General features: G+C 37.8%; 1 protein-coding gene across 4 annotated transcripts in view; it reads left to right on the forward strand.

The window, feature by feature from the left end:
* LRRC28 (leucine rich repeat containing 28) overlaps window positions 1-26555 on the forward strand; it is a 206649-nt gene that overhangs the window by 101485 nt on the left and 78609 nt on the right. For 3 of the 4 annotated variants that reach the window (XM_006052244.3, XM_025271601.2, XR_327012.3), the window contains exon 6: window positions 24133-24339. The exons of the other annotated variant lie outside the window; for it this stretch is intronic. In XM_006052244.3, coding sequence (XP_006052306.1) covers window positions 24133-24339 — 207 coding nt within the window. The remainder of the gene's footprint in view (window positions 1-24132; window positions 24340-26555) is intronic. 4 annotated transcript variants of the gene reach the window in all.

Genomic DNA, 26555 nt, shown 5'->3' on the forward strand with positions numbered 1-26555 from the left:
AAATAGGTTAAAGACCTAAATGTAAACCTGGAAACTATGAAACTCCTAGAATAAAACATAGGAGTGAGTAAAGGTCCTTGAAATAGGTCTTAGTAATGATTTTTTTGGAGATAACACCTAAAGCACAGCAACAAAATAAAAAATCAACAAGTGTGACTATAGCAAGGTAAAAAGCTTCTGCACAGCCAAAGAAACCATCAACAAAGTGAAAAGGCAGCCTATCGAATGGGAAAAAATACTTGTAAACTATATATCTGATGAGGGGTTAATATCCAAAATACATACAGAACTCATATAACTCAATAGCAGAAAAGCCTAAAATTCCAATTTAAAAATGGGCAAAGAATCTGAATAGACATATCTTCTTTGAAGATATGTGAAAGCCCAACAGGTACATGAAAAGATGTTCAACATCATTAGTCATCAGGAGAATGTAAATTAAAACGCAGTCAGATACCTCACACCTATTAAAATGGCCATATCATGAAAAACACAAGGGATAACAAATGATGCCCTGGATGTGGAGAAAAGGGAACCCCTCTGCACATTTTTTTTTTTTTTTTTTTTTTTTTTTTGAGGCAAGAAAGAGACTTTCATCAGGGAGCCAGGAAACAGAAGATGGCAGGCTAGCGCCTCAAAACAACCATCTTATTTGGGTCTGGATGCCAGGTTTTTTTATAGATCAGAGAGATAGAAGCAATGAGGAGCTAAAGTCAAAAGGCAGAATTGAAGGAGGCAGTGGGGAAGTGCAATGAAAGGATCTTCAGTCTTGCAAAACATCTTCAAGGGAGTGACCGGTCTTTGGAAGGGGTATGTTAATCTCCTCTATTCTCAGGTGGGCAGGGACAAACTCTCTCCATGAACTGAACACGGGCACTTTAGTTTACAGTCCAGGAGAGGGAAAGCCCGGTGTGCTGCAGCCCATGGGGTTGCAGAGTCAGACAGGACTGAGTGACTGAACTGAACTGAACTGAAAGGGGTAGGGTCCTGCAGGCAAGCCATTAAGTATGATTATAATAACAAGAGCAATGACAAGCAAGTTATATTTATGTATATATTGTGTATACTGCTATACAATATATGAGTAAGTTGTTAAGAGAGTAAATCCTGAGTTCGTTCTCACATGAATATATTTTTTTGCCTTTTTTCTTATTTCTTTTTTTAAATTGTATCTGTGAGAAGATGGATGTTAGTTGAATCTATTGTGGTAATGACTTTTATCCTATATATAAATCAAACCATCATAGTGTATGCCTTAAACTTATATGTCAGTTATTTTTCCACGAAATTGAGACAAAATCAATAATAAGCAGCAGATACTGTATGTGACCTGCAGAGCCTAAAATATATACTATTTGACTCTTCACCAAAACAGTTTCCAACACATCCAAATATATGGTCTAATAGACATGATAATTGCATGGGAAATACAAAAGGCTTGATGTATATCTCTTAATTACTTTTAAGAAAACATAAAAGTTTCTTAAAGCAATAGTTATAACCATGAGAAAGATGGAAATGGAGCTACATTGGAGCAAAGTTGCTGTCAGATCAGATCAGATCAGTCGCTCAGTCATGTCCAACTCTTTGCGACCCCATCACAGCACGCCAGGCCACCCTGTCCATCACCAACTCCCCGGAGTTCAATGAGACTCACGTCCATCGAGTCAGTGATGCCATCCAGCCATCTCATCCTCTGTCGTCCCCTTCTCCTCCTGCCCCCAATCCCTGCCAGCATCAGAGTCTTTTCCAATGAGTCAACTCTTCGCAGGAGATGGCCAAAGTACTGGAGTTTCAGCTTTAGTATCATTCCTTCCAAAGAAATCCCAGGGCTGATCTCCTTCGGAATGGACTGGTTGGATCTCCTTGCAGTCTAAGGGACTCTCAAGAGTCTTCTCCAACACCACAGTTCAAAAGCATCAATTCTTCAGCGCTCAGCCTTCTTCACAGTCCAACTCTCACATCCATACATGACCACTGGAAAAACCATAGCCTTGACTAGATGAACCTTTTTTGGCAAAGTAATGTCTCTGCTTTTGAATATGCTGTCTAGGTTGGACATAACTTTCCTTCCAAGGAGTAAGCGTCTTTTAATTTCATGGCTGCAGTCACCATCTGCAGTGATTTTGGAGCCCCGAAAAATAAAGTCTGACACTGTTTCCACTGTTTCCCCATCTATTTGCCATGAAGTGATTGGACCAGATGCCATGATCTTCGTTTTCTGAATGCTGAGCTTTAAGCCAACTTTTTCACTCTCCACTTTCACTCTCATCAAGAGGCTTTTGAGTTCCTCTTCACTTTCTGCCATAAGGGTGGTGTCATCTGCATATCTGAGGTTATTGATATTTCTCCCGGCAATCTTGATTCCAGCTTGTGCTTCTTCCAGCCCAGCATTTCTCATGATGTACTCTGCATATAAGTTAAAGAAGCAGAGTGACCATATACCGCCTTGACGAACTCCTTTTCCTATTTGGAACCAGTCTGTTGTTCCATGTTTGGTTCTAACTGTTGCTTCCTGACCTGCATACAGATTTCTCAAGAGGCAAATCAGGTGGTCTGGTATTCCCATCTCTTTCAGAATTTTCCACAGTTTATTGTGATGCACACAGTCAAAGGCTTTGGCATAGTCAATAAAGCAGAAATAGATGTTTTTCTGGAACCCTCTTGCTTTTTCCATGATCCAGCGGATGTTGGCAATTTGATCTCTGGTTCCTCTGCCTTTTCTAAAACCAGCTTGAACATCAGGAAGTTCACGGTTCACATATTGCTGAAGCCTGGCTTGGAGAATTTTGAGCATTACTTTACTAGCGTGTGAGATAAGTGCAATTGTGTGGTAATTTGAGCATTCTTTGGCATTGCCTTTCTTTGGGATTGGAATGAAAACTGACCTTTTCCAGTCCTGTGGCCACTGCTGAGGTTTCCAAATTTGCTGGCATATTGAGTACAGCACTTTCACAGCATCATCTTTCAGGATTTGGAATAGCTCCACTGGAATTCCATCACCTCCACTAGCTTTGTTCGTAGTGATGCTTTCTAAGGCTCACTTGACTTCACATTCCAGGATGTCTGGCTCTAGGTCAGTGATCACACCATCGTGATTATCTGGGTTGTTAAGATCTTTTTTGTACAGTTCTTCTGTGTATTCTTGCCATCTCTTCTTAATATCTTCTACTTCTGTTAGATCCATACCATTTGTGTCCTTTATCGAGCCCATCTTTGCATGAAATGTTCCTTTGGTATCTGTGATTTTCTTGACAAGATCCCTAGTCTTTCCCATTCTTTTGTTTTCCTCTATTTCTTTGCGTTGATCGCTGAAGAAGGCTTTCTTATCTCTTCTTGCTCTTCTTTGGAACTCTGCATTCAGATGTTTATATCTTTCCTTTTCTCCTTAGCTTTTCGCTTCTCTTCTTTTCACAGCTATTTGTAGGGCCTCCCCAGGCAGCCATTTTGCTTTTTTGCATTTCTTTTCCATGGGGATGGTCTTGATCCCTGTCTCCTGTACAATGTCATGAACCTCATTCCATAGTTCATCAGGCACTCTATCTATCAGATCTAGGCCCTTGAATCTATTGCTCACTTCCACTGTATAAGCATGAGGGATTTGATTTAGGTCATACCTGAATGGTCTAGTGGTTTTCCCTACTTTCTTCAATTTAAGTCTGAATTTGGCAATAAGGAGTTCATGATCTGAGCCACAGTCAGCTCCTGGTCTTGTTTTTGCTGAGTGTATAGAGCTTCTCCATCTTTGGCTGCAAAGAATATAATCAATCTGATTTCGGTGTTGACCATCTGGTGATGTCCACGTGTAGGGTCTTCTCTTGTGTTGTTGGAAGAGGGTGTTTGTTATGACCAGTGCATTTTCTTGGCAAAACTCTATTAGCCTTGCTTCATTCTGCATTCCAAGGCCAAATTTGCCTGTTACTCCAGGTGTTTCTTGACTTCCTGCTTTTGCATTCCAGTCCCCTGTAATGAAAAGGACATCTTTTTTGGGTGTTAGTTCTAAAAGGTCTTGTAGGTCTTCATAGAACCGTTCAACTTCAGCTTCTTCAGCGTTACTGGTTGGGGCATAGATTTTACCATAATTAAGCTAGGGCATGTTAAGTCACTTCAGTCATGGCCGACTATTTGAAACCCTATGGACCATACGTAGCCTGCCAGGCTTTTCTGTCCATAGGGATTCTCCAGGCAAGAATACTGGTTTAGGTTGCCATGCTCTCCTTCAGGGAATCACCCTGACCCAGGGATTGAACCCGTGTCTCTTAAGGTCTACCTGCATTGATAGGCGGATTCTTTACCACTAGCACCACCTGGGAAGCCCACAGTTAAACTAGTCAGTTCAGTTCAGTTCAGTCACTCAGTTGTATCTGACTCTTTGCAACCCCATGGACTGCAGCATGCCAGGCTTCCCTGTCCATCACCAAGTCCTGGAGCTTGCTCAAACTCATGTCCATGGAGTCAGTGATGCCATCCAACCATCTCGTCCTCTATCATCCCCTTCTCCTCCCACCTTCAATCTTTCCCAGCATCAGGGTCTTTTCCAGTGAGTCAGGTTCTTTGCATCAGGTGGCTAAAGTGTTGGAGCTTCAGCTTCAGCATCAGTCCTTCCAATGAATATTCAGGACTGATTTCCTTTAGGATGGACTGGTTGGATTTCCTTGCAGTCCAAGGGACTCTCGAGAGTCTTCTCCAACACCACAGTTCAATAGCACCAATTCTTCGGCCCTCAGCTTTCTTTATAGTACAACTCATGTCCATACCTGAATACTGGAAAAACCATAGCTTTGACTAGATGGACCTTTTTTGGTAAAGCAGTGTCTCTGCTTTTTAATATGCTGTGTACGTTGGTCATAGCTTTTCTTCCAAGGAGCAAGCATCTTTTTAATTTCATGGCTGCAGTCACCATCTGCAGTGATTTTGGAGCCCAACAAAATAAAGTCTCTCACTGTTTCCATTTTTTCCCCATCTATTTGCCATGAGTGATGGGACCAGATGCCATGATCTTAGTTTTCTGAATGTTGAGCTTTAAGCCAACTTTTTCACTCTCCTCTTTTACTTTCATCAAGAGGCTCTTTAGTTCTTCTTCACTTTCTGCCATAATCGTTGTGTCATCTGCATATCTTGCTGCTGCTGCTGCTAAGTCGCTTCAGTCGTGTCCAACTCTGTGGGACCCCATAGATGGCAGCCCACCAGGCTCCCCCGTCCCTGGGATTCTCCAGGCAAGAACACTGGAGTGGGTTGCCATTTCCTTCTCCAATGCAGGAAAGTGAAAAGTGAAAGTGAAGTCGCTCAGTCGTGTCCGACTCTTCGAGACCCCATGGACTGCAGCCTACCAGGCTCCTCTGTCCATGGGATTTTCCAGGCAAGAGTACTGGAGTGAGTTGCCATTGCCTTCTCCCTTGCATATCTTAGGTTATGATATTTCTCCCAGAAGTCTTGATTCCAGCTTGTGCTTCATCCAGCCCAGCATTTCACATGATGTACTCTGCATATAAGTTAAATAAGCAGGGTGACAATATGCAGCCTTGATGTACTCCATTCCCTATTTGGAACCAGTCTGTTGTTCCATGTCCATTTCTAACTGTTGCTTCTTGACCTGCATACAGATTTTTCAGGAAGTAGATAGGAATTTTAATTCATCTCTTTCAGAATTTTCCACAGTTTATTGTGATCCACACAATCAAAGGCTTTGGTGTAGTCAATAAAGCAGAAATAGATGTTTTTCTGGAACTTCTTGCTTTTTCGATGATCCAGTGGATGTTGGCAATTTGATCTCTGGTTCCTCTGCCTTTTTAAAATCCAGCTTTAACATCTGGAAGTTCACAGTTCACATACTGTTGAAGCTTTGCCTGGAGGATTTTGAGCATTTCTTTGCTAGCATATGAGATGAGTGCAATTGTGCAGTGGTTTGAAAATTGTTTGGCATTGCCTTTCTTTGGGATTGGAATGAAAACTGACCTTTACCAGTCCTGTGGCCACTGCTGAGTTTTCCAAATATGCTGCCATATTTAGTGCAGCACTTTCACAGCAGATAAAAGTTAAGCTAGTATTAACCTGAAATATGGGCTTCCCTTGTGGCTCAGCTGGTAAAGAATCCACCTTCAATGTGGGAGACCTGGGTTCAATCCCTGGGTTGGGAAAATCCCCTGGAGAAGGGAAAGTCTACCCACTCCAGTATTCTGGCCTGGAGAATTCCAGTATTCTGGCCTGGAGAATTCCATGGACTGTGTAGTCCATGGGGTCACCTGAAATATATTGTTATGAGTTGATGATGTGTATTGTATCCCCTAGAACAGCCACTAAGAAAATCGCTCAAGAAGTATAGCTAGAAAATTAACAGTCAGTTAAAATAGCATGTAAAAACTACTTCAGTTCAGTTCAGTTCAGTCACTCAGTCTTGTCCGACTCTTTGTGACCCCATGAATTGCAGCACATCAGGCCTCCTTGTCCATCACCAACTCCCGAAGTTCACTCAGACTCATGTCCATCGAGTCAGTGATGCCATCCAGCCATCTCATCCTCTGTCGTCCCCTTCTCCTCCTGCCGCCAATCCCTTCCAGCATCAGAGTCTTTTCCAATGAGTCAACTCTTCGCATGAGGTGGCCAAAGTACTGGAGTTTCAGCTTTAGCATCATTCCTTCCAAAGAAATCCCAGGGCTGATCTCCATTAGAATGGACTGGTTGGATCTCCTTGCAGTCCAAGGGACTCTCAAGAGTCTTCTCCAACTACTTACATAAGCCAAAAGATATTAATAAAGGAAAGGAAAAATAAGACATGAGACATAATAAAAATATTAAAGTCACAGATATAAATATAGTCTTATCAATAATTGCATTAAGTGTGAGTGGTATAAACACTGCAATCAAAAGGCAGAAAATTTCCAACTTGATAAAAAAGCACGATCCAACTATATCTTATCAAAAGAGACATAGTTTAGAGCCAGATCAATTGAAATAGGTTGAGTAGGTTCAAGTAAGTTGAAAATAAAAAGAGAAAAGACATATCTTGCAGACAGTATTAGGTACAGTAACTATTTTGAGAACAGACAAAATAGACATTAAGATAAAAAGCATTACTGGAGTTAAACAGGGAAAATTCATAATGATAAAAGGATCAATGTGTCAAGAATATGTACTGTTATAAATGTTTATCCACCTAACTATTGAGACTCAAAATACATTTTGCAGAAAATGATAGAATTAAAAGGGCAAATTTACAACTAAACAATTATAGTTGAAGATTTTAATACTCCTTTCTTTTCATCTAATAGAACAAAAACTCAGGATATAGAAAACTTGTACAACACTATTGACCAACTTAAATGTATTTCTCCACATAAGAAGAGGAGAATATGTACTCTTTTATAGCACATGTAGATCATTCTCCAGGATTGATCATACGCCGTCTCAAAAAAACTTCCCTTCCTGTTGGTTTATTTACCATCTGGTGTCATTTTTTTCAGCTCTAGAGGCTTCCTTTAATATTTCTAATAGGATTGTTCTATTAGCACCTGATTTTCTCATTCCTTGTTTATCTGGAAATGTCTTGTCTATGACTTTATTTCTGAAGAGTGGTATAGCCCTATATATAACTCTTGATTAACCTTTTTTTTCTTTCAGCGTTTTAAACATGTCATTTCACTGTCTTCTCACTTATATGTGATTTCTGATGAGAAATTAACTTTTAATTATATTGTTACTCTTCTGTGTGTATGAGTCACTTTTTCTCTTGTGACTTTCAAGATTTTGTTTGTATTTGTCTCGCATCAATTTGCCTACGGTCAGTCTAGGTGTTGATCTCTGTGTTTATCCTACTTGGAATTCATTGAACTTCTTTGATCTATAGATGAATGTTTTTCATCAAATATGAGACATCTATAGCCATTGTTTTTTCACATGTTTTTTCTCCTCTTCTGAGACTCCTGTTATGCATGTGATTGTATCCTACGTGTAGTTTTTGCTGGATTTTTTTTTCTCTCTACTCTGCAGATTTGATGATTTCTATTGATATGTCTTTGAGTTTACTGATTTCTTTCCTCCACCTCAAATCTCCTCCTGAGACCCTCTAATAATTTTTTCATTTCAGTTACTGTATTGTATGTTTTAGAACCGGTCTTTGGTTCTTTTTATGGCTTGTATTTTTCTATTTAGATTTTCTATTTATTGAATCATTGTCATCATATTTTTGTTTAATTTTTGGACATAACTTCTTTAAACACATTTGTAACAGCTTCTTTGATATCTTTGCCAACTTTAACATCTGGACCTATTAGAGTGTTTCTGTTGACTGCTTCCCCCACACCCTTCTCCTGGCTATGAGTCACAGATTTCTGTTTCTTTGCATATCTTATATTTTTGTTGGTGGTGAAAACTGGAAATTTAGGTAGTATATCAGATGCAAGTAATATAGCAACTTTGGATTTTTATTTATTTTTCTGAGAGCTGTTTTTATTTATTTTTTGTTACTTTGGGTTTAAAAGTGGAGACTCTTTCCTTGCTGTAGTTTGTAGCCTCTGATGGCTCTGCTGTGATTTTATTCTTATTTTTATTTCTTTTAACCTGGTTATCTAGTGTTGTCACTATGTCTGTATAGTTTGGGGGAGCCACTGATTTTAAAATGTTTCTTCAAACATGTCAAGCATATAAGTCCTTGCTGTTTGAAATGTGTTTGGATTGAGAAGTGCATTCAGAGTCAATCAGTTACTTCATCTGCCTTGGCTTTTACTTTCCATGGACTCCCTTGCCTGCATCTCCCCTGCACATCCAGATAGTTTCCTAGTTGTCTCAGGACTGCTGGAGAGCATATCTAACACTTGCTTGGCTCTCTTACCTCCATAAGCTCCCAGTTCAATTCCTGAATGTTCAACCTCCCCACCCCCACTCTCACTGGGACTGCAATTCCAGGCTAACAAATCAGATGTTCTGTGTTTGCTTCATTCTTTTCCTACAGTGTTTGCCAATTTTAGCTGAAAAAGATGTGGGGTTTTGTTCTCTGCCCTAAATCAAGGATGCCCCCTCTGAACGTGAAGCTGCTTATTTTCATAGTCAGTCTTGCTCTGATAAACTAACATTCTTGAGATTGAACTTGGGGATAGAATGCGAGAGGGTTGCATCAAGCCAGAAAAGTTTATAAACTCCCACTGTTTTGGAATGAAACTTTTAACAGACTTTCAAGAATAAACGATTCTGAATTCATTGTCTGCCTTTGGTTGATTTCTGGAGCCCTGAAATAGTTGTTTTTTACACAGTTTTGTCCACTGTTTTTGGCTTCCCATGTGGTGCTAGTTGTAAAGAACTCGCCTGCCACTGCAGGAGACATAAGAGACTCAGATTCCATCCCTTGGGTTGGGAAGATCCCCTGGAGAAAGGCATGGCAGCCCACTCCAGTATTCTTGCCGGGAGAATCCTCATGAAGAGAGAAACCTGGCTGGGCTACAGTCTATGGGGTCATAAAGAGTTGGACATGACTGAAGTGACTTAGTATACACACGTGCATGCTCATTTTTGGTGGAGAGACTTCATCAAGCTCTTCACACTACCCTGTTCTAATGCTGTATTTGCTCAACCAGTAAACCTTTTATAAAGTTTGTAGTGACTGTGTTTAGTCACTTGTAAAATATAATTTTTGTCATATATACTGTTACTCGGAGAAGGCAATGGCAACCCACTCCAGTACTCTTGCCTGGAAAATCCCATGGTCGGAGGAGCCTGGTAGGCTGCAGTCCATAGGGTCGCTAGGAATCGGACACGACTGAGCAACTTCACTTTCACTTTTCACTTTCATGCATTGGAGAAGGAAATGGCAACCCACTCCAGTGTTCTTGCGTGGAGAATCCCGGGGATGGGAGAGCCTGGTGGGCTGCCATCTATGGGGTCGCACAGAGTCAGACATGAGTGAAGCGACTTAGCAGCAGCAGCAGCATAGTGTTGCTATTAATGAAAGTGAATACAAAAAGATACTAATGATTATTTGAACAGTAGTTGTACCCATATTTTTGTTGAGTAATTTCAAGCCAGGATTGCCTTTTTTCCTTTTTACTTTCATTTATTAGTTGTCTGTTTGCAACTTTGTTCTGAAGAATTTTCACGGTAGAAGCTGTTTGTCTGAGAATAATGAAAATCATCTACTTGTGGAAGGATTTGGAGAGATCATGGATATGGCTTATTCTATATTTTATTAAAAAAAATAAAAACTTTAAAATTGCTAGTGCTATAATGGCAGTATGACCCATAAAGGGCTGAAATGCCTGTTTGCCTAGAAGGAAGAAAGCGTAAAGTTGATGGTTGATGGGACAGAATTATTAAGATAGATTAGATAAGACTTTGGAGAAGGCAATGGCACCCCACTCCAGTACTCTTGCCTGGAAAATTCCATGGACGGAGGAGCCTGGTGGGCTGCAGTCCATGGGGTCGCTAGGAGTCGGACACGACTGAGCGACTTCACTTTCACTTCTCACTTTCATGCATTGGAGAGGGAAATGGCAACCCACTCCAGTGTTCTTGCCTGGAGAATCCCACGGACAGGGGAGCCTGGTGGGCTGCCATCTCTGGAATGACTGAAGCGACTTAGCAGCAGACTTAGCAGACAAGACTTAATTGTACAATTCTCTGAACATTCTTCAGAAGGGCTTCAAGAATATAATAAAATATGTGAAAAATTGTATTGAAAAGACCGTGGCTGAGGCTTGGATGTCAGGGAAATGCTTTTTAAGCTGACAGCATAAGGTTATGATAATCAGAGTCTTTCCAATGCCGTATGTATACATGTGTCACAATGACCACAAGTATTAAAGCCAGAGTTTGGCAGCACATTTTAATTTTCTTTCTCTTGAGCAGAATGCAACATAATTCTTTTTTTCTTTTCCTATACAAAAGTAAAAAAAGAAAAAAGGTTGCTACTGCTACTATTTTGAGTATTAGACCTTGCTTATAGAGTACATGGGGGAAAACATGCCTTAAATGCTGATTGTCAGCGTTTTCTAAACTTTCTCTATACGCTCTGTGAAAAAAGTATACCATGGCCACATAAATGGGAAACTTTTGGTGATTCACAATTGAATTGGGTTTCCTGACTGGATAACTGTTCTTTAAAAAGCTAGTGTGTATTATAATAAGCAGTACTGGAGTGGGGTGCCATTGCCTTCTCCGAGTATAGCATGTACTTTTTCCTAAACCTATTTGAACATGACACCCCTCTAAACTGGTGGTCTTGTGAACATAGTTGGGAGTAAACATTGCTCTAGGTAAATAGTGTTCCAAAGTGCTGTCACACTATTATTGGAAATATTTGTATTTTTACAAAATTAATATAAAAATTAAATATGGGCTTTATTTTAGTTCTTTTTCTAAAGTTGCTTCTTGAGTATTGTTTTGACATAATTTCTTATTTGGTACTAAACTGCCAGTTCAAATAATAGGATGCTGCTGCTAAGTCGCTTCAGTCGTGTCCAACTCTGTGCGACCCCATAGACGGCAGCCCACCAGGCTCCCCTGTCCCTGGGATTCTCCAGGCAAGAACACTGGAGTGGGTTGCCATTTCCTTCTCCAATGCATGAAAGTGAAAAGTGAAAGTGAAGTTGCTCAGTCGTGTCAATAATAGGATGAGTAGATCCTAAATAAGTGAATTTAGAAAATGTTAATATTCTTAGAAACTTTATGTACAACTAATTTTTGAAAGAAATACAAATTAGAGAGCCATGACTCATCTGTTCACATTGAACTATTTAGTATTCTTTACCTGCTTTATTGTTCTTTTTGTTCCATTGTTCTGTTAGTTCCTGTTATTGAGGGGTGTTTGATCTCTTGTTAATGCAGTAGGCACAACAGAAGGTTTATAGAGTGCACGAAAAAGTTTTGAACTCCAGTGTATATTGACTGACTTGTAGCAGAGCAGTGGTACAACTTCAGCTTTTTTTCAATGGCTGGAGAAATATGAAATAAATATCAATAAATAGAAATCTGAAAAAAAATTTTATGTATTCTCTTTAGAAGCACCATATAATTTTTCTGTAATACTTACATTTAACAGAAATTGTATAAATTTTTTTTATTTTACAATGACAGAACTTGTAAACCTTCAGCAATCTAGATTTGTATAGCAGTGCTGCATATATATATATACATATATATATATATATGAGATTTTGCTTTCTGTTTTATTTCAGCGAACTGAAATGACATTAGGAAATTAAGATTCTTAGCATTTAATCACAGATATTTGTGTGATCCCTCTTACACCAAATAAATATAATAATAAGTTTTTTAAAAACCCTAATGTAACAGGGGTTTAGAATTGTGGCATCTCTTATTCTAAGGAATCCCAAAGTATGTAATGAAGTACCATATTAGTAGTATGTGATCAGATAAGTTCTGTATTTTTATAGAAGTAATATATGAGCATAGAAATAAATAGTAGAGGAAAGTTTAAAAATGAAAAGTTAACATCTTTTTATGACCTTGCTTCTTTCCTAGCCTTCATATTGAGTACTTTTTTTTTTCCCATTAAGTAGCAGGTAATAAATCAAGGAACTTGCTCTTATATTAACAGTCAACATGTACAAATTAAGATTTCTCTAATGTAAAATTTCTCGTGTTAATGGCAATTGAGATTCTTTTAAAGAGTGTATATTTAGAAATCAGTTATATTTTAAATTTAATTTGGAATTCGTTTAATTGATGGAGATTGTTTTTAAACTATGGTTCATATTTTGAGCAAAAATAAACCAATGGTATATTTTTCCATTGATTTATAAGTGTTCTGTCAACCATTTTGTTTTCTCATGGGAATTTCAAAGAAATAAACTTGAATGAATCAATTAGAAATGTATTTACACTAAAAATTATCACTCTAAAATTTTCCCCTATTTTTAGTTTAGAAAGTGAGATGAAAGCAATCATTATTATAACAGTATTATTCATTTCAGATAGTGAGATGTGGATTGCTTGTAGCTATTCTCTGCAATGTAGTAGAATTAAAAAAATAAATTTTTATTCTGGGCTATGATACAATGATATTTCTTGAGACAGTGATTATAATAGTCTCATACCAACAATGGACACCTGGTGGTCTCATTCAGGTCAAAGCCTAAAAACTCCATTGTGCTACCTTAGTAAAGAGGAAAAAAGCCTACCTAGAAGAAATCTATGAAATAGGCAATCACTAAAATATAAAGTGAAAATCTGCGTAGATTGTCTCCATAAATCTTATAGAATGAGTAAGATAAAGGATTTTTCCAAGTGGTCATCCATGTACTGACACAAAGCAATAATAAAGATACAAAGTTTTAGAATAAAAGCCTTTACGTTTCTTAGACAGAATATATCTGAAGAAAAGACATGTCATTTTTCTCTAGTAGTAGTTATAATTGCCACTTAACAATATTTTCTTAGATACTTTTTCTTATCTTCTGCAATACTCTCAGTGACATTTTGCTAGGTATGGTACCTCAAACGTCATATTGACTATTTGGTTAGATAAATAATAAACACCTGGCAAATAACTTATTTTGAAGAACATTCAATGAAAGTTTAGTGCACAATGTAGTCGTAGGCAAAGTACCAGGTAAAATGTCAAAACAAAGTGATTTTCTGTTTTGAAGCAATGTCTTTAAGATTTTAAAATCTCTATTGGGCAAGAATTAATTGAAAAGCTTGATACCCAGACATAAATATTCAAGCTAAATCAGTTTCTATTGTGTTTCTTACATGTCATGTATTTCAGAGCATTTTATTTTGAAGCTTCCACATTACATTTAATTATCTTTCATAAATAAGAGAACTTATTAATTGCTAGTTTGCTGTTCTTAATTTAAAATGTTCTTTTTGTTTATTGCTTATAACAGGCAAAAGAACAGTTAATAGATTTTCTCAGTGAACTTTTTGGTATTGTCAATATTATTTGTAATCTGTGTTTTAGTGTTACTTTGGCTTCTGTGTATAAAATGGATTGGAGGGGGCCAGAATAGAAGTAAGAAGACTAGTTAAGGAGGCAGTTGATGAGTTCAGGCAAGAGAGAATGGTGGTGCTTGGTTCAGGGTGGTAGGAGTGGAGTCAGAGAAGACAGATTTGGTACATATTTTGCAGTGTGGCCTGTCATGAGGCACTCAGCAGCCTCTGTTCTCTATTTTTCTCTACCTGTAGATGAATTGCCAAGTTATAGTAGTGTTCCCAGATTTGGTCATTACCCAGTTCAAAAAATATTATCCATAAAATAAGAGGGATTATTTTATATATATCCATTCTGAAGGAGATCAGCCCTGGGATTTCTTTGGAAGGAATGATGCTAAAGCTGAAACTCCAGTACTTTGGCCACCTCATGCGAAGAGTTGACTCATTGGAAAAGACTCTGATGCTGGGAGGGATTGGGGGCAAGAGGAGAAGGGGACGACAGAGGATGAGATGGCTGGATGGCATCACTGACTCAATGGATGTGAGTCTGAATGAACTCCGGGAGTTGGTGCTGGACAGGGAGGCCTGGCGTGCTGCGATTCATGGGGTCACAAAGAGTCGGACACGACTGAGCGACTGATCTGATCTGATCTGATATATATTATTTAATAGAAGAGATCTGGTCATTTGTTAATTACTTATTCTTCATTACTACTTATTTATCTATGGAAAGAACCAACAGGTTAGGCAAAGTATTGTGATATTAAAGATGTGCTAGCCAGGGATGTGTGGAGCATGGGGTGCCTGGGTTAAAGTTGTTAATGAGACAAAGGGCTGCCTCCTGCAGAGAGCTCTTCCCTGAAAAAGCTTTTTTCTGATAAAAGCTGCTTACAAAAAGATATTTATATTCAGATTTTACATTTAAAATATTATTTAGTATGGTGAGCTGAAAAAATAGAACTATTTATTGATTTTCTACCATATACTGTTGAATTATATGAGATATTTCCTGTAATCATTTGAGGGATGTGCTGTTCTGTCTCCTTTTTACAGGTGATTTTTAAGTTAACATCAAACCAGTGATCTAAATATTTGAGTAAATAACCCAAAACTGCACAGATGATGGTTTGAACCTATTTCTCCATTCTGGAATATGTGCATTTCACTGTGCAATCAAGCAAAAGGGAATGAATCTGGAGAGGAACTTACTGTGTATAGAATGGAGTTTAGCTGGCATTGAAATATTGTCTTTTATTTCTCTGTATGCTCTTCCTAACCCAGTGTGCTTTGGATCTCAATTTAGAGCTGTTTTTAGTGGTTCCGGAAAAAGCCAGTGCTTGAAAGTATCAAGCCTTGTTATTGACTCTGTGGTCACTGGCTTGGCATGGAGTGGGCGGCTTCCTTCCCATTCCCATTTAAATTTTAGGTTAGGTCAGTATGCATCAGCAGAGAATGATGATTTAAAGGAGACTTATTGTTTTTTTATTTGAAATAGGCACTGTAATGTTATTTTTAGGCTCAGTCTAAGTACTTATATGTGGCAGTAATGAAATCATTTTCAGGATATTCTATAAGTAGCTGAAAAGTTAAGGTATTGTATATTTAGCATGAAAGTAAATAGTGCAAACAACTGAAGTTAGGATTATTGTAAGCACACTAAAGAAATAAAGTGTCCAAACTGATGTTTACTTACTGAGAAGTGATGTCATGACCCAGGCCAGCTGAAAAGAGGAGCATTCCACTTGGATTCCAAAAAGAATGCATTGTAACTTTACATCAGTAATACGTCATTAATTTCAAGATGGCATAGCAATAAATATTTTGAAGGTGTCATGAGACTAATTGGTAATAAAATTTATTGTAAACAATTTTATTAAAAAGAAACATAGTACCATATTGTAAAAGACTTCAAAAAATGCAAGTAAAACATTATTAGAAATCTAAACAGCTAAGAACTGATTAAAGTGTATGAATTTATACTAAGAATAATTATTCTGATTTACAGTGTTCAGATGATCAGCATATGGAATTTTTTAATGTACATGTTTAATTTATGTATTATATTTCATGGAAATGTTATTTTTAGCTTTTGGAAAGAATTTTTAAAAAATAATTTTTGTGTTAGTGTTTTTTTTTTTTTTTTTTAATGAAAAATCACCCTTTTGAATTACATAGTCATCTTTACAATAAAATACAGAAGAGTCTCAGCACCCTCCTTGATTCCTTTATGCCCCCTTGTACCATTCGTCATATACCCTGCCAGGCCTCAGACCACTATTCTGTTTGCTACTTCTGCATGCTGTGCTTAGTTGCTAAGTCGTGTCTGACTCTTTGCGACCTATGGACTGTAGCCTGCCTGGCTCCCCTGTCCGTGGGGATTCTCCAGGCAAGAATACTGGAGTGGGCTGCCATGCCCTCCTCCAGGGATCTTCCCAATCCAGGGATCGAATCCAGTTCTCCCACATTGCAGGCGGATTCTTTACCATTTGAGCAGGATATCATATAAATGGAACTATACATAAGTACCCTTTGAGTTTGACTTCTTTCACTTAGCCTAATGCATCTGAGATTCAATCATGTTGTTTTATATATATATATATAACATATATATACATAGTTGTTATGAATTCCTTAGTATTTTATCCTAAGGAGCATGTCATCTGTGAATAAAGAAAGTTTTACTTCTTTTCTAGTCTTGATACTTCTTGTTTGTTTTACCTTACTACATTTGTTAGATACCTGAGTAGAGAGAGTGGATATTCTTGGCATGTATGTGTATTGTTCCCCTAAACATAGTCAACCATTATTCTCTTGTTATTTTCAAGATTTTCTAGTCTTTCACAGTTTAGATTGCCAGGAGAAATATCAATAACCTCAGATACACAGATGACACCACCCTTATGGCAGAAAGTGAAGAGGAACTAAAAGAGCCAGTTGATGAAAGTGAAAGAGGAGAGTGAAAAAGTTGGCTTAAAGCTCAACATTCAGAAAACTAAGATCATGACATCTGGTCCCGTCACTTCATGGCAAATAGATGGGGAAACAGTGGAAACAGTGGCTGACTTTATTTTTCTGGGCTCCAAAATCACTGTGGATGGTGATTGCAGCCATGAAATTAAAAGACATTTGCTCCCTGAAAGAAAAGCTATGACCAACCTAGACAGCATATTAAAAAGAAGAGACATTACTTTGCCAACATTACTTTGTCCATCTAGTCAAAGCTATGGTTTTTCCAGTAGTCATGAATGGATGTGAGAAGCTGAGTGCCGAAGAATTGATGCTTCGCAACTGTGGTGTTGGAGAAGACTCTTGAGAGTCCCTTGGACTGCAAGGAGATCCAACCAGTCCATCCTAAAGGAGATCAGTCCTGGGTGTTCATTGGAGGAACTGATGTTGAAGCTGAAACTCCAATACTTTGGCCACCTGATGTGAAGAGCTGACTCGTTTGAAAAGACCCTGATGCTGGGAAAGATTGAAGGCAGGAGTAGAAGGGGACGACAGAGGATGAGATGGTTAGATGACATCACCAACTCAATGGACATGGGTTTGGGTGGACTTCAGGAGTTGGTGATGGACAGGGAGGCCTGGCGTGCTGCGGTTCATGGGGTCGCAAAGAGTCGGATGTGACTGAGCAACTGAACTGACTGACAGTTTGATTATGACGTGTATAAGTTTGGATCTCTTTGTGTTTATCCCACTTGGGTTTTATTGAGCTTCTTGGATCTTCGGTGTAATATTTTTCATTAAAATTTGAATTTATAGCCACTATTTTTAAAAATACTATTTTTCTTCCTTTTCATCCTCCTTTGCTTTTTATGGGAATTCTATCATACATACGTCTTTGCAGCTGGTTTTATCCTACAGATCTCTAAGACCCTGTTCACTTCACTTCAGTCTTTTTTGCTAGTTTCTCTTTGGATAAATTTTGTTACCAGTTTTTACTAATTTCTTATCTGCTTATTCAGATCTGCTTGTAAGGCTTTCTAATGAATTTTCTTTTCACTTGTACTTTTCAACTCAAGAATTTCCATTTTCTTGTTTTTCTTTATTGAGAATGTTTTCTGTTTTTTGAGTCATTGTCATAATTTTATCTCATTCTTTAAATTTTTTCTTTTAGTTCTTTCAATATATTTATTATAGCTGCTCTTTATTATAGGTACTGTCATTGTCTGGTAAATCCAATATCTGGGTCCAGTTTGCGTCAGTTTCTATTTTCTATTACCCATTTTTTCTTGAGTATGGGTTGTGTGTGTATTAGTCACTCAGTCGTGTTCGACTCTTTGCAACCCCATGGACTATAGCCAGTTAGGCTCCTCTGTCCATGAAATTCTCCAGGCCAGAATACTGGAGTGGGTAGCCATTCCCTTCTCCAAGGGATCTTTCACACCCAGGGATCAAACCCAGATTTCCTGCACTGCAGGCAGATTCTTTACCATCTGAGCCACCAGGGAAGCCTGAGAATGAGTTACACTTTCCTGTTTTATTGCATATCTTCTAATCTTAAAAAATTGTACATTTAAAAAAATATATTGTAGCAACTCTGGATCCTGATTATTTTTTCCTACCTGAAGATTGTTGCTATCTATTTATTTGTTTATCTTAGTAATTTGCCTGGACTAAAAAAACATAAAGTTCAGTTCCTCCACAGTGTATGACTGATGTCTCTGTTTGTGTTTTTTTGATGTTTTTTTTTTATTATTGTTTTTGCTTTAATTTTTATGATTTGGCCCTGTGTCTGTGTAACGTAGTAGTTGAACACCTTAATCTAGTAAGGCTTAGGCCGTGTGTTTGGATTCAGAAACACATTTAACATTTAGGCAATTTTCAAGTTTCCCCAGCCTTTATTTTCTGTCAAGTCCTGTGTTGTCTTCTGTTCTCCTGTGCAAGTTCGTGTAGACCTGGGATACGTAAATAGCTTGAGCCCTCTGTGGTCTCCCTTGAGCTTGCTCACCACTCTAGTCAGCCTGGGATATGTGGAGAGCCTATCAAATGCTTTCTCACCATTTTATATCCTGTTCCTCCTTGTTATATTTTTGGCTTATCTGCCTATTCCCTTGTTTGTGCCAACCAGCAACCCCTCAGCTGATAAAATTATTGGTCTTTCATGTTTGCTTGTGACCAAGATTCCCAATTGTTATTGACAACAGTACTGGCTATGGGTTTTTCGCTTTCATTCCAAATTAACCCTGTGACTTTTGTTCCAAGTTAGCCCACTCCATCAGTAAAGCTGTTGGTTGGTTGCAGCCTACCCTGCCATATTAGAACTATTATCCTAACCAAGCTGGATGGGAGAATGGGAACCATCCAAAGGAAGCATGCCACAGATTTCTGTTCTTCATATCCAAAGTGCAGTAGTTTTTCACGAATAAGTTATTCTCTGTTGAAAAGCACAGGTCAGTTTCCAGAGTGCTGAAATTGTTGCTTTTGATAATTTTGAGTGATTTTGTAGTTGTTTTTTCAGCAGAGAATTTGACATCCTCCTCATTCCATTATACTAGAAGTTCCAGCTTTGGGGGGTATTGTTTGCATGGTATATGTTTGTATTATTTATGTTTTGTCCATCTATGTATTTATACTTAAAATGGATTCCTTTTAGATAGAATATACTGAGGTCTTATTTTAAAGTGCAACCTGATAATCTGTTTTATTAGGTGTTCTTAGGCTGTTTGCTTTTAATGTTTTCTTGATCTTGTTAGATTCAGGCCTGTCATTTTGTTATTAGTTGTCTGTTTGTAACATCTGGTTTTATTTCTTTGTTTTCTTTTCCCTGCCTTTTTGGTGTTATTTGAGTATATTTTTGTTTTCTGTTTTAATTCATTTATTGGCTTTTTAGGTTTATCCTTTTTTTTTTTTTTTTTTTTTGGTATTTATCTTATTTTTAGTTATTGCTTTAGGGATTGCATTAGACCAATCTTTCCAAACTGTTTTGGAACTACTTTTACTCTACCCCACTAATCTTTGTTCTACTTATCCTAAGTAGTTTCTCATATATTGAAATGCTTTCAGCAGTTACGCGTAACAACTTAAAAGGAGAAAAGTGATAGTTTGCTATATTTACCCAGATATAACTCTTAAATTTGAAGATATAATTCTAAAGCTTCAAAACTTTGGTTAAAGACATAAATCTTCAATTTTAAAAAGCTCAGCAGACCCCAGATAGGATAAATTCAAAGAAAGCCATTTACAGATACATCATAATCAGTCTGCTAATGACTAAAGATGAATAACCCATCTTGAAAACACCTAAAGAAATAATGATTCAGATAATTGTAGATTTCTCCTCAGACACCATGGGAGGCTGGAAGATAGTGGAACACCATCTTTAAAGTACTGAAAGTAAAGAATGGTTAGCCCTGGATTCTGTATCTAATGAAAAGAATTTCTGAGAATTACAGTGATAATAAAGACATTCCCAGAGAAAAGGAAAGCTAAGGAATTTGTTGCCAACATACCTGCTCTAAAAGAAATAAAATCTCTTCAGGCCGGTGGAAGTGATATGATCAGGAAGCTTGGATCTTCAGGAATGAAGGAAGAGCAGCAAAATATATGAGTATCCTGTTGTCCTGGCCTCAGTGTAGCGTCTGAATTTGACCAAATCTGCTAGATTTCTGATCCTGAGCCCATACTTTGGACTCTGTTTCTGTATTCCTGTATGATACGCTACCACCCCAGGTTTATTTCCTGTCTCTTGTGTTTAAGTTAGAATCTTAGACAAAGTTTGTTTGACTCTATTGTTTTCTAAAAATGTGCTTCCCATTAGCTGAGCTTAACAAGTATATATTTTTTTATTTTTTTGAGATAAAGATGCCACATATAGTCTTATATTTGTGGCCTATTGTAAAATGGTCATGAAAATTATGTTTAATTCACTTCTCCTGAAAGGCTATTTAATTTTATTTCACTCTCTTTCCCAAATACTTTCATAGGATGACAAAATTATTAATTTTCCAACCATATTATATATAGTATTCCACTCAGTATTGTAATTGGAGTAATAATTAGCTCAGTTTTCTTCTAACAGATGAAAAGACCTATATAGTAAGCTACTTAGACAAAAACGTTCTTTGTTACGTTTGTTCTTTTAATGCAGTCCTGCATGTTTAAGTCTTATTCATCACTTACAGGGAGTAAGAAACGTCAGGTCTCTTTTCTCTTCCCACTCCTTAGTATTTTGACCTTTCATTCATACTGACACTATGTATTCTCATTTTCTTTGTCACAAGTGTTATTAATTTTAATATCTGAAAATGTGTGCCTATCTGTCAAAGTATGAATATTAATCTGTTAAAAAGTAAATAATCAAATGATAGGAAACTTAAATTCATAATCACTTATTTCCCCATTTCACAATACAATAAGACAGTACTGGATCAAAACGGTGGGCAGTCGCAAGCCTTAGTAATTTTTTCCCCTGCCCCCCACACCCCCACCAGCCTTAGTAATTCTTGCAACCATGTCAAAACACTATTTTATGCATTTAATTATTTTTGAAATAATAATGAGAATAGTTTATTTTGCTTGCTCCCATGTGATTTTTGATGGATTTTTCAAATTCCTTTAAATAGGTGGCTTTATAGGTACTGCAGTTCAGAAGTATTGATATACTTAAAATTTTTTTCCTACAGAAAGAATGTTTTTAGCATTGACTTGGAGTATAATAGTCTAGAAACTTGAAAATGATCTTTGATTTTTTCCTGTTTCTCTATTTTCCATTTCCAACCAAACTTACTCTCTGCTTTTCTTAAAACCTCTCTGGAATCTACCTTTAAACTCTATCACACTGCCTCTGTTCTCATCAGCTGTCTCCTTGTTTCCCCAACCGACTCTCTCCTTTCATTTCATTGCTTTCTGCGTATTTACCATTTTCATATTTCCAAAAGAGTCCCTTCATCCTTTGAGAATTTTCAGGAAGTGTTATGTTCTTACTGTAATAAGTTCAAACTTCTCTCACCAATATTCATTATCATCCATGTCTCCACCAAGCCCTCTGTATTGAACTTATTTTCCCCTTTTTTCCATTGGTATCTTTGGTACTTGTCAGGTCTCAAGTAGTCATTGTGCATGTTCTAATTATCTTTTTACTTGCATGCCTTTCCTTATGCTTTCATCCCCATCTCCATACCTGGCTTGAAATGATATATCCATTTTCTTTTTGACCTATTCAAGTTCTCATTTCCTTGGATAAATTTTGCAAAAGCATCTCCAGCCCATCATCTAGCTCTTTTTTTTTTTCCCCTGAGCTCCTATCACACAGTGTCTTTTATGTGTAATGTGATTCTCAGTGGCGGAGACCTTGTCTTGTTCTTCTCTCAGCACCTGGCCCCGTGGTGTGTAAGCTGATTGGTTGCATTTCTGTCCCATTTCACTCCCAGAATAACTTCATAAAGTGAGGTCAGGAAGATTCCTTGTTTCCTTTTGTTTTTGTTCAATTCTAAAACATAATTCTTCTGTCAGTTCCTTCACCCTCCATGCCCCATCAGAAGCAATAAGAATAGATGGGCAGGAAGACTTAGCGGAAATACTGTGCTAATGGCGCCAAGGGTGAAATTGACCCCCTTGTGCATCAGTTTGGTAAAAATAGAACAAAACTCTTATTGGGAATCACAAACATTCACTGAATCCTGTCTCCTGTCTTCAAATATGCCTTTGTGCAGTATTGGGGAAATTAGAAAATAAAGTGTGAACTTCTCAGCTTATCACAAATCTCTTCTAGATATTAGTAAAATAACTAGAAATTAATGTATTTTTGCACTTGTATTACTTTTATAAAAACAGTTATTAAAAATGTTCCTGTTAAGAGTAAGTCCATAACAAAGACTAGCAAACTTTTTTGTAAATGATGAGATACTAAATATTTTTAGGCTTTGCAGGCCACCTATAGTCTCTGTCATATATATACACACACATACATATATGTGTATATGTAGTTGTTGTTCTTATCATTGTTGTTGACTTTCACCACCCTTAAAAATGACCAGTCTTAGCTTGCATGCATTACAAAAGTGGACCGTGGGTCCGATTTTGCCTGTGAGCCATAGTTTGCCAAGCTGTTTGCCAATAAGAAAAGCTAATCTGTGCAATTGGACATCTAAGAGGGCAGAAGATTTTCTCTCCTATGGAGAAGGCATTGCTCATAATAATCCAAGGCCTGAACAAACTGGAATGTGTCCGGAGGGATGTGTTCAAGTGGCCCGATCACGAGAAACCTTAACCTGAGAGGAACAACTTGTACAACAGGTCAGGTTAGATAAGTGAGAGAGGGCATTACCGTGGTCTTCAGCGTGGGAGTCCCATGAATGAGAGAAGCAGACTTGTCCTGCACAGTGCTCCCTGTAGAGCCTCGAGTGAGGTGTGCAGTCCTGGATAGAGTCACGTCCTTCCCGTAGAGACTGGTTAGCAGAACTTCCTTTGCTCTGAATGCTTCCTGGTGGTTTTCCCTGAAAAGGATAGATATACCTTGTAAAGAGCTCCCCTCCCGCCCACCTTCAGCCGTGGTCAGTTAGTGTATGACGGGGACATAATTGTACTTGTCATGGAATAGATTACAAATATAGGCACCAGTAATAAAGGAATATTGGAGTTAAATGGGAGGATTTCCTTTGGGTAGAATTAAAGTGAATCTTCATAGGAAATGTACATTTTGGGCTTTAAAAGAGGAACCACACAGCTGGACAATATCTAAAAATGTTACAATAATTGCATATTATTACCATAATTTTTACTGTGGTGAAAATTTCAAAAGCTATCCTCGTGCTTACTCCAGAAATGTTCTACTTAGTTCACATGAACAAGGTGCACTTATGGGATAGTGTAATATATATATTTTTAAGTCTCCTACTATCTACTTCAGTAGAAGGTAAAAAACCACTAAAGTAGCAAGAACCAGATACCATGAAGTGATTGTAATTGTTCTTTCACATTTGCAATGACTTTTTGATTCATCAGGAAGCAGAAGCCATAGTAACAGACTTGGCTCAGATTCATCGCTTTGTGTTTCTCCTTTCTCCATGCCAGCACTTTTCCCCTGTTAAAAAAATTCTGGCAGACTAATTTAAAGATATCTACTTAGGTTGGATTATTTGCCTGCTGGACCTAAATCCTGCAATTCAGTCAGTATTCATGTCTGTGGAAGTAGTAGCAGCTACTAAATTTATTTAGTTGAACTGTTACAGTATTGATTTATTTTATTTATTTAATTAATTCATTTAATCAGGATGCAATTTATCTTAATTTTGATTTTGGTTGTAGAGGTTGGCGATTTGAAGGAGCTGCAGACACTAGACATTTCTACCAATCGTTTGCTAACTTTACCCGAGAGGCTTCACCTGTGCCTTTCTCTGCAGTACCTCACTGTGGACCGAAATCGTCTATGGTGTGTGCCGCGCCACCTCTGCCAGCTGCCCAGCCTCAATGAGCTTTCCATGGCTGGAAACCGTCTTGCATTTTTGCCACTTGGTAAGTAATCCTATTTGTATGGCAATGTAAAACATCTAAAGAATAAGATGGAAAGCCTTTGTTTCCTTGACTGGGAAGGATTAGTTTCCTTTATTGTGTTTATGTTGAAGATGCTTCTCTAAATTCATTTTTGCAATGAACAAAGCATCATTCCCAGTTAACAAATAAAGTTTATTTCTGTTATGGATTTCATATGTTAAAATAACCTGTGTTAAAAATTTATTTAGAAAAAAATATGAAATATGAGATGATTTACTCAGAGAAAGGAATTAAAATGTATGTATATATATAATATGCAAATAGGTATTATATATGTATATTTTATATATATAAAACTATAAAATTGACAAGTGGTATTGAGCAAGATGAAAGAATAGCTACTGTGCAAATATATCTTCTTAGATGTTAGCTTCCATGTAGAAAAAATGTCATTGAGTATCCTAATGATTAGTATTGCCGGACAACCAGACTAGACAATTTTAAAGAGTTTTTAACTGCCTGCTGAGCTAGAAATGTCACCCTGGCTAATAAATAACGTAGTGTGTACTATAGATTTCTGTAGTAGCCCATTTCAATGTAAGATGTGTTAAAGAACACAAGCCTTTAATAAAATAATGCATTAATATTCACTGAGAATTGGATTATTTTGTTAACTTGTAAGGAACAGAACTGCCATTTAAAAAAATTAAAATTTGAAGCCCCACAGAACCCTAAACTGTCAGAATAAGCATCATATGATATTATTCATAAAAGCATTTTTAAAATGAATAATTTATCTTGAGAGCAATGAAGTGAATAATTTACTAGTCCCTGAAAGGAAATATTTTCTATCATAATACAGTGCACAAATTATTTTCAATAAATAATATCTTTAAGAAAACTTAAATCCTGAGAGAATTGAAAATTATGAGAGACATGAGCATCAGTTTGAGTAATAAATAATTATCCAATTTAAGAAGATTACTTTTCTATAAACATAATTAAATTCTTTTTTAAACTGAAGAAACTAAAGTAAAACCATTTCAGAAGCAAGCTACATTCCTAAGAAATCAGAGCTTTCTTTCAAGTGAGCAAATTATTGAATATAAATTGATATTAGAAAATAGATGTACCCCTGCTGCATAAACCACATTTTGTAGAACAGTTATAGTGGACAAGTACCAAGTTACAAATCCAAAGACACAAGTTCTAGACTGTCTCCATCACTTCATAGAGCATTACTTGGAGGAAATCACCAAAACCTCTCTCAGCTTCATTTTCCTTATCTGGAACCAGAAATGATAACATTTATCCTGCTTAGTTTAGAGTTATGTTGAAGGTACATAAGATAATTGTTTTTTATCTCCTTCAGCCGTGACTCCTCATCCCCCTAGTCAGTTCCGCTCATTCCTACCTGTTGTTTCACCAGGGACACAGTACAGTATGTGCTGGGATGACAGGGGTGTTGGGAGAAGAGAGGGAAGCCGTCCCTGCAGATGGCTGACCACTGTTAACATCTGAGGTGCCAGGGGGTGTGGGGACACAGCAGCTGACCCAAGTGGCAGTGGCTGGTGCAAGGCGATAGAAATGGCTGTGGGTGGAGGGTAGAGTCCACTGCACTTTGCCAGGCTGCTTTCTGCTTTGACACCTCCCTTATGCCCTGAGGCATCTTCTCTATATACCATGTTGAGTGCTGTTGTGGCTATGGACGTGGACATCTCTTCTTCAGCACTGTGTTCAGTGGTGAGGAGAGCCTTACCGGTTAGTTTCTATCTCGAGGCTTCTTGTCGTCCCCAAAGCCTTGCTGAACTTGTTAATATGTTATCGAAGACAGGCAAGAAGGTCTGCACTGGCTTCTGAGCAGGGTCCCTCCCAACGTTCAAGCTCTCCATAACTCTCGATCCTGGGACCGTGGACAGCCAAAGATGCGGAAGCAGCTTCCACACTCCCCAGGGCACCATCCCATCTCATGAGGCTCTCAGCCGTGGCCGGACACAGGCCTGTGGGCAGGCTTTCCTCTCTACTAGAAAGTCATACAGGCAGGAGGATCTGGTGAAGACCGTCCAGTGAGAAGGAAGCAGGCTGCCTGGATCAGTGCTCTGCCCTGGTCTCAGACCGGGTTCTTTGAGAACAGCATGAGTAAAGGGCCAGATAACTGAGACAAGCTCTGGGGGCCTTTCTTCACTGGTGGGTTGCATGGTCTTTGTGAAGAAGTGGATGAGACAACCAGAGAGCTA

The sequence above is a fragment of the Bubalus bubalis genome, chromosome 20, assembly GCF_019923935.1.
Source record: "Bubalus bubalis isolate 160015118507 breed Murrah chromosome 20, NDDB_SH_1, whole genome shotgun sequence".
In the NCBI taxonomy this organism is placed as follows: domain Eukaryota; kingdom Metazoa; phylum Chordata; class Mammalia; order Artiodactyla; family Bovidae; genus Bubalus; species Bubalus bubalis.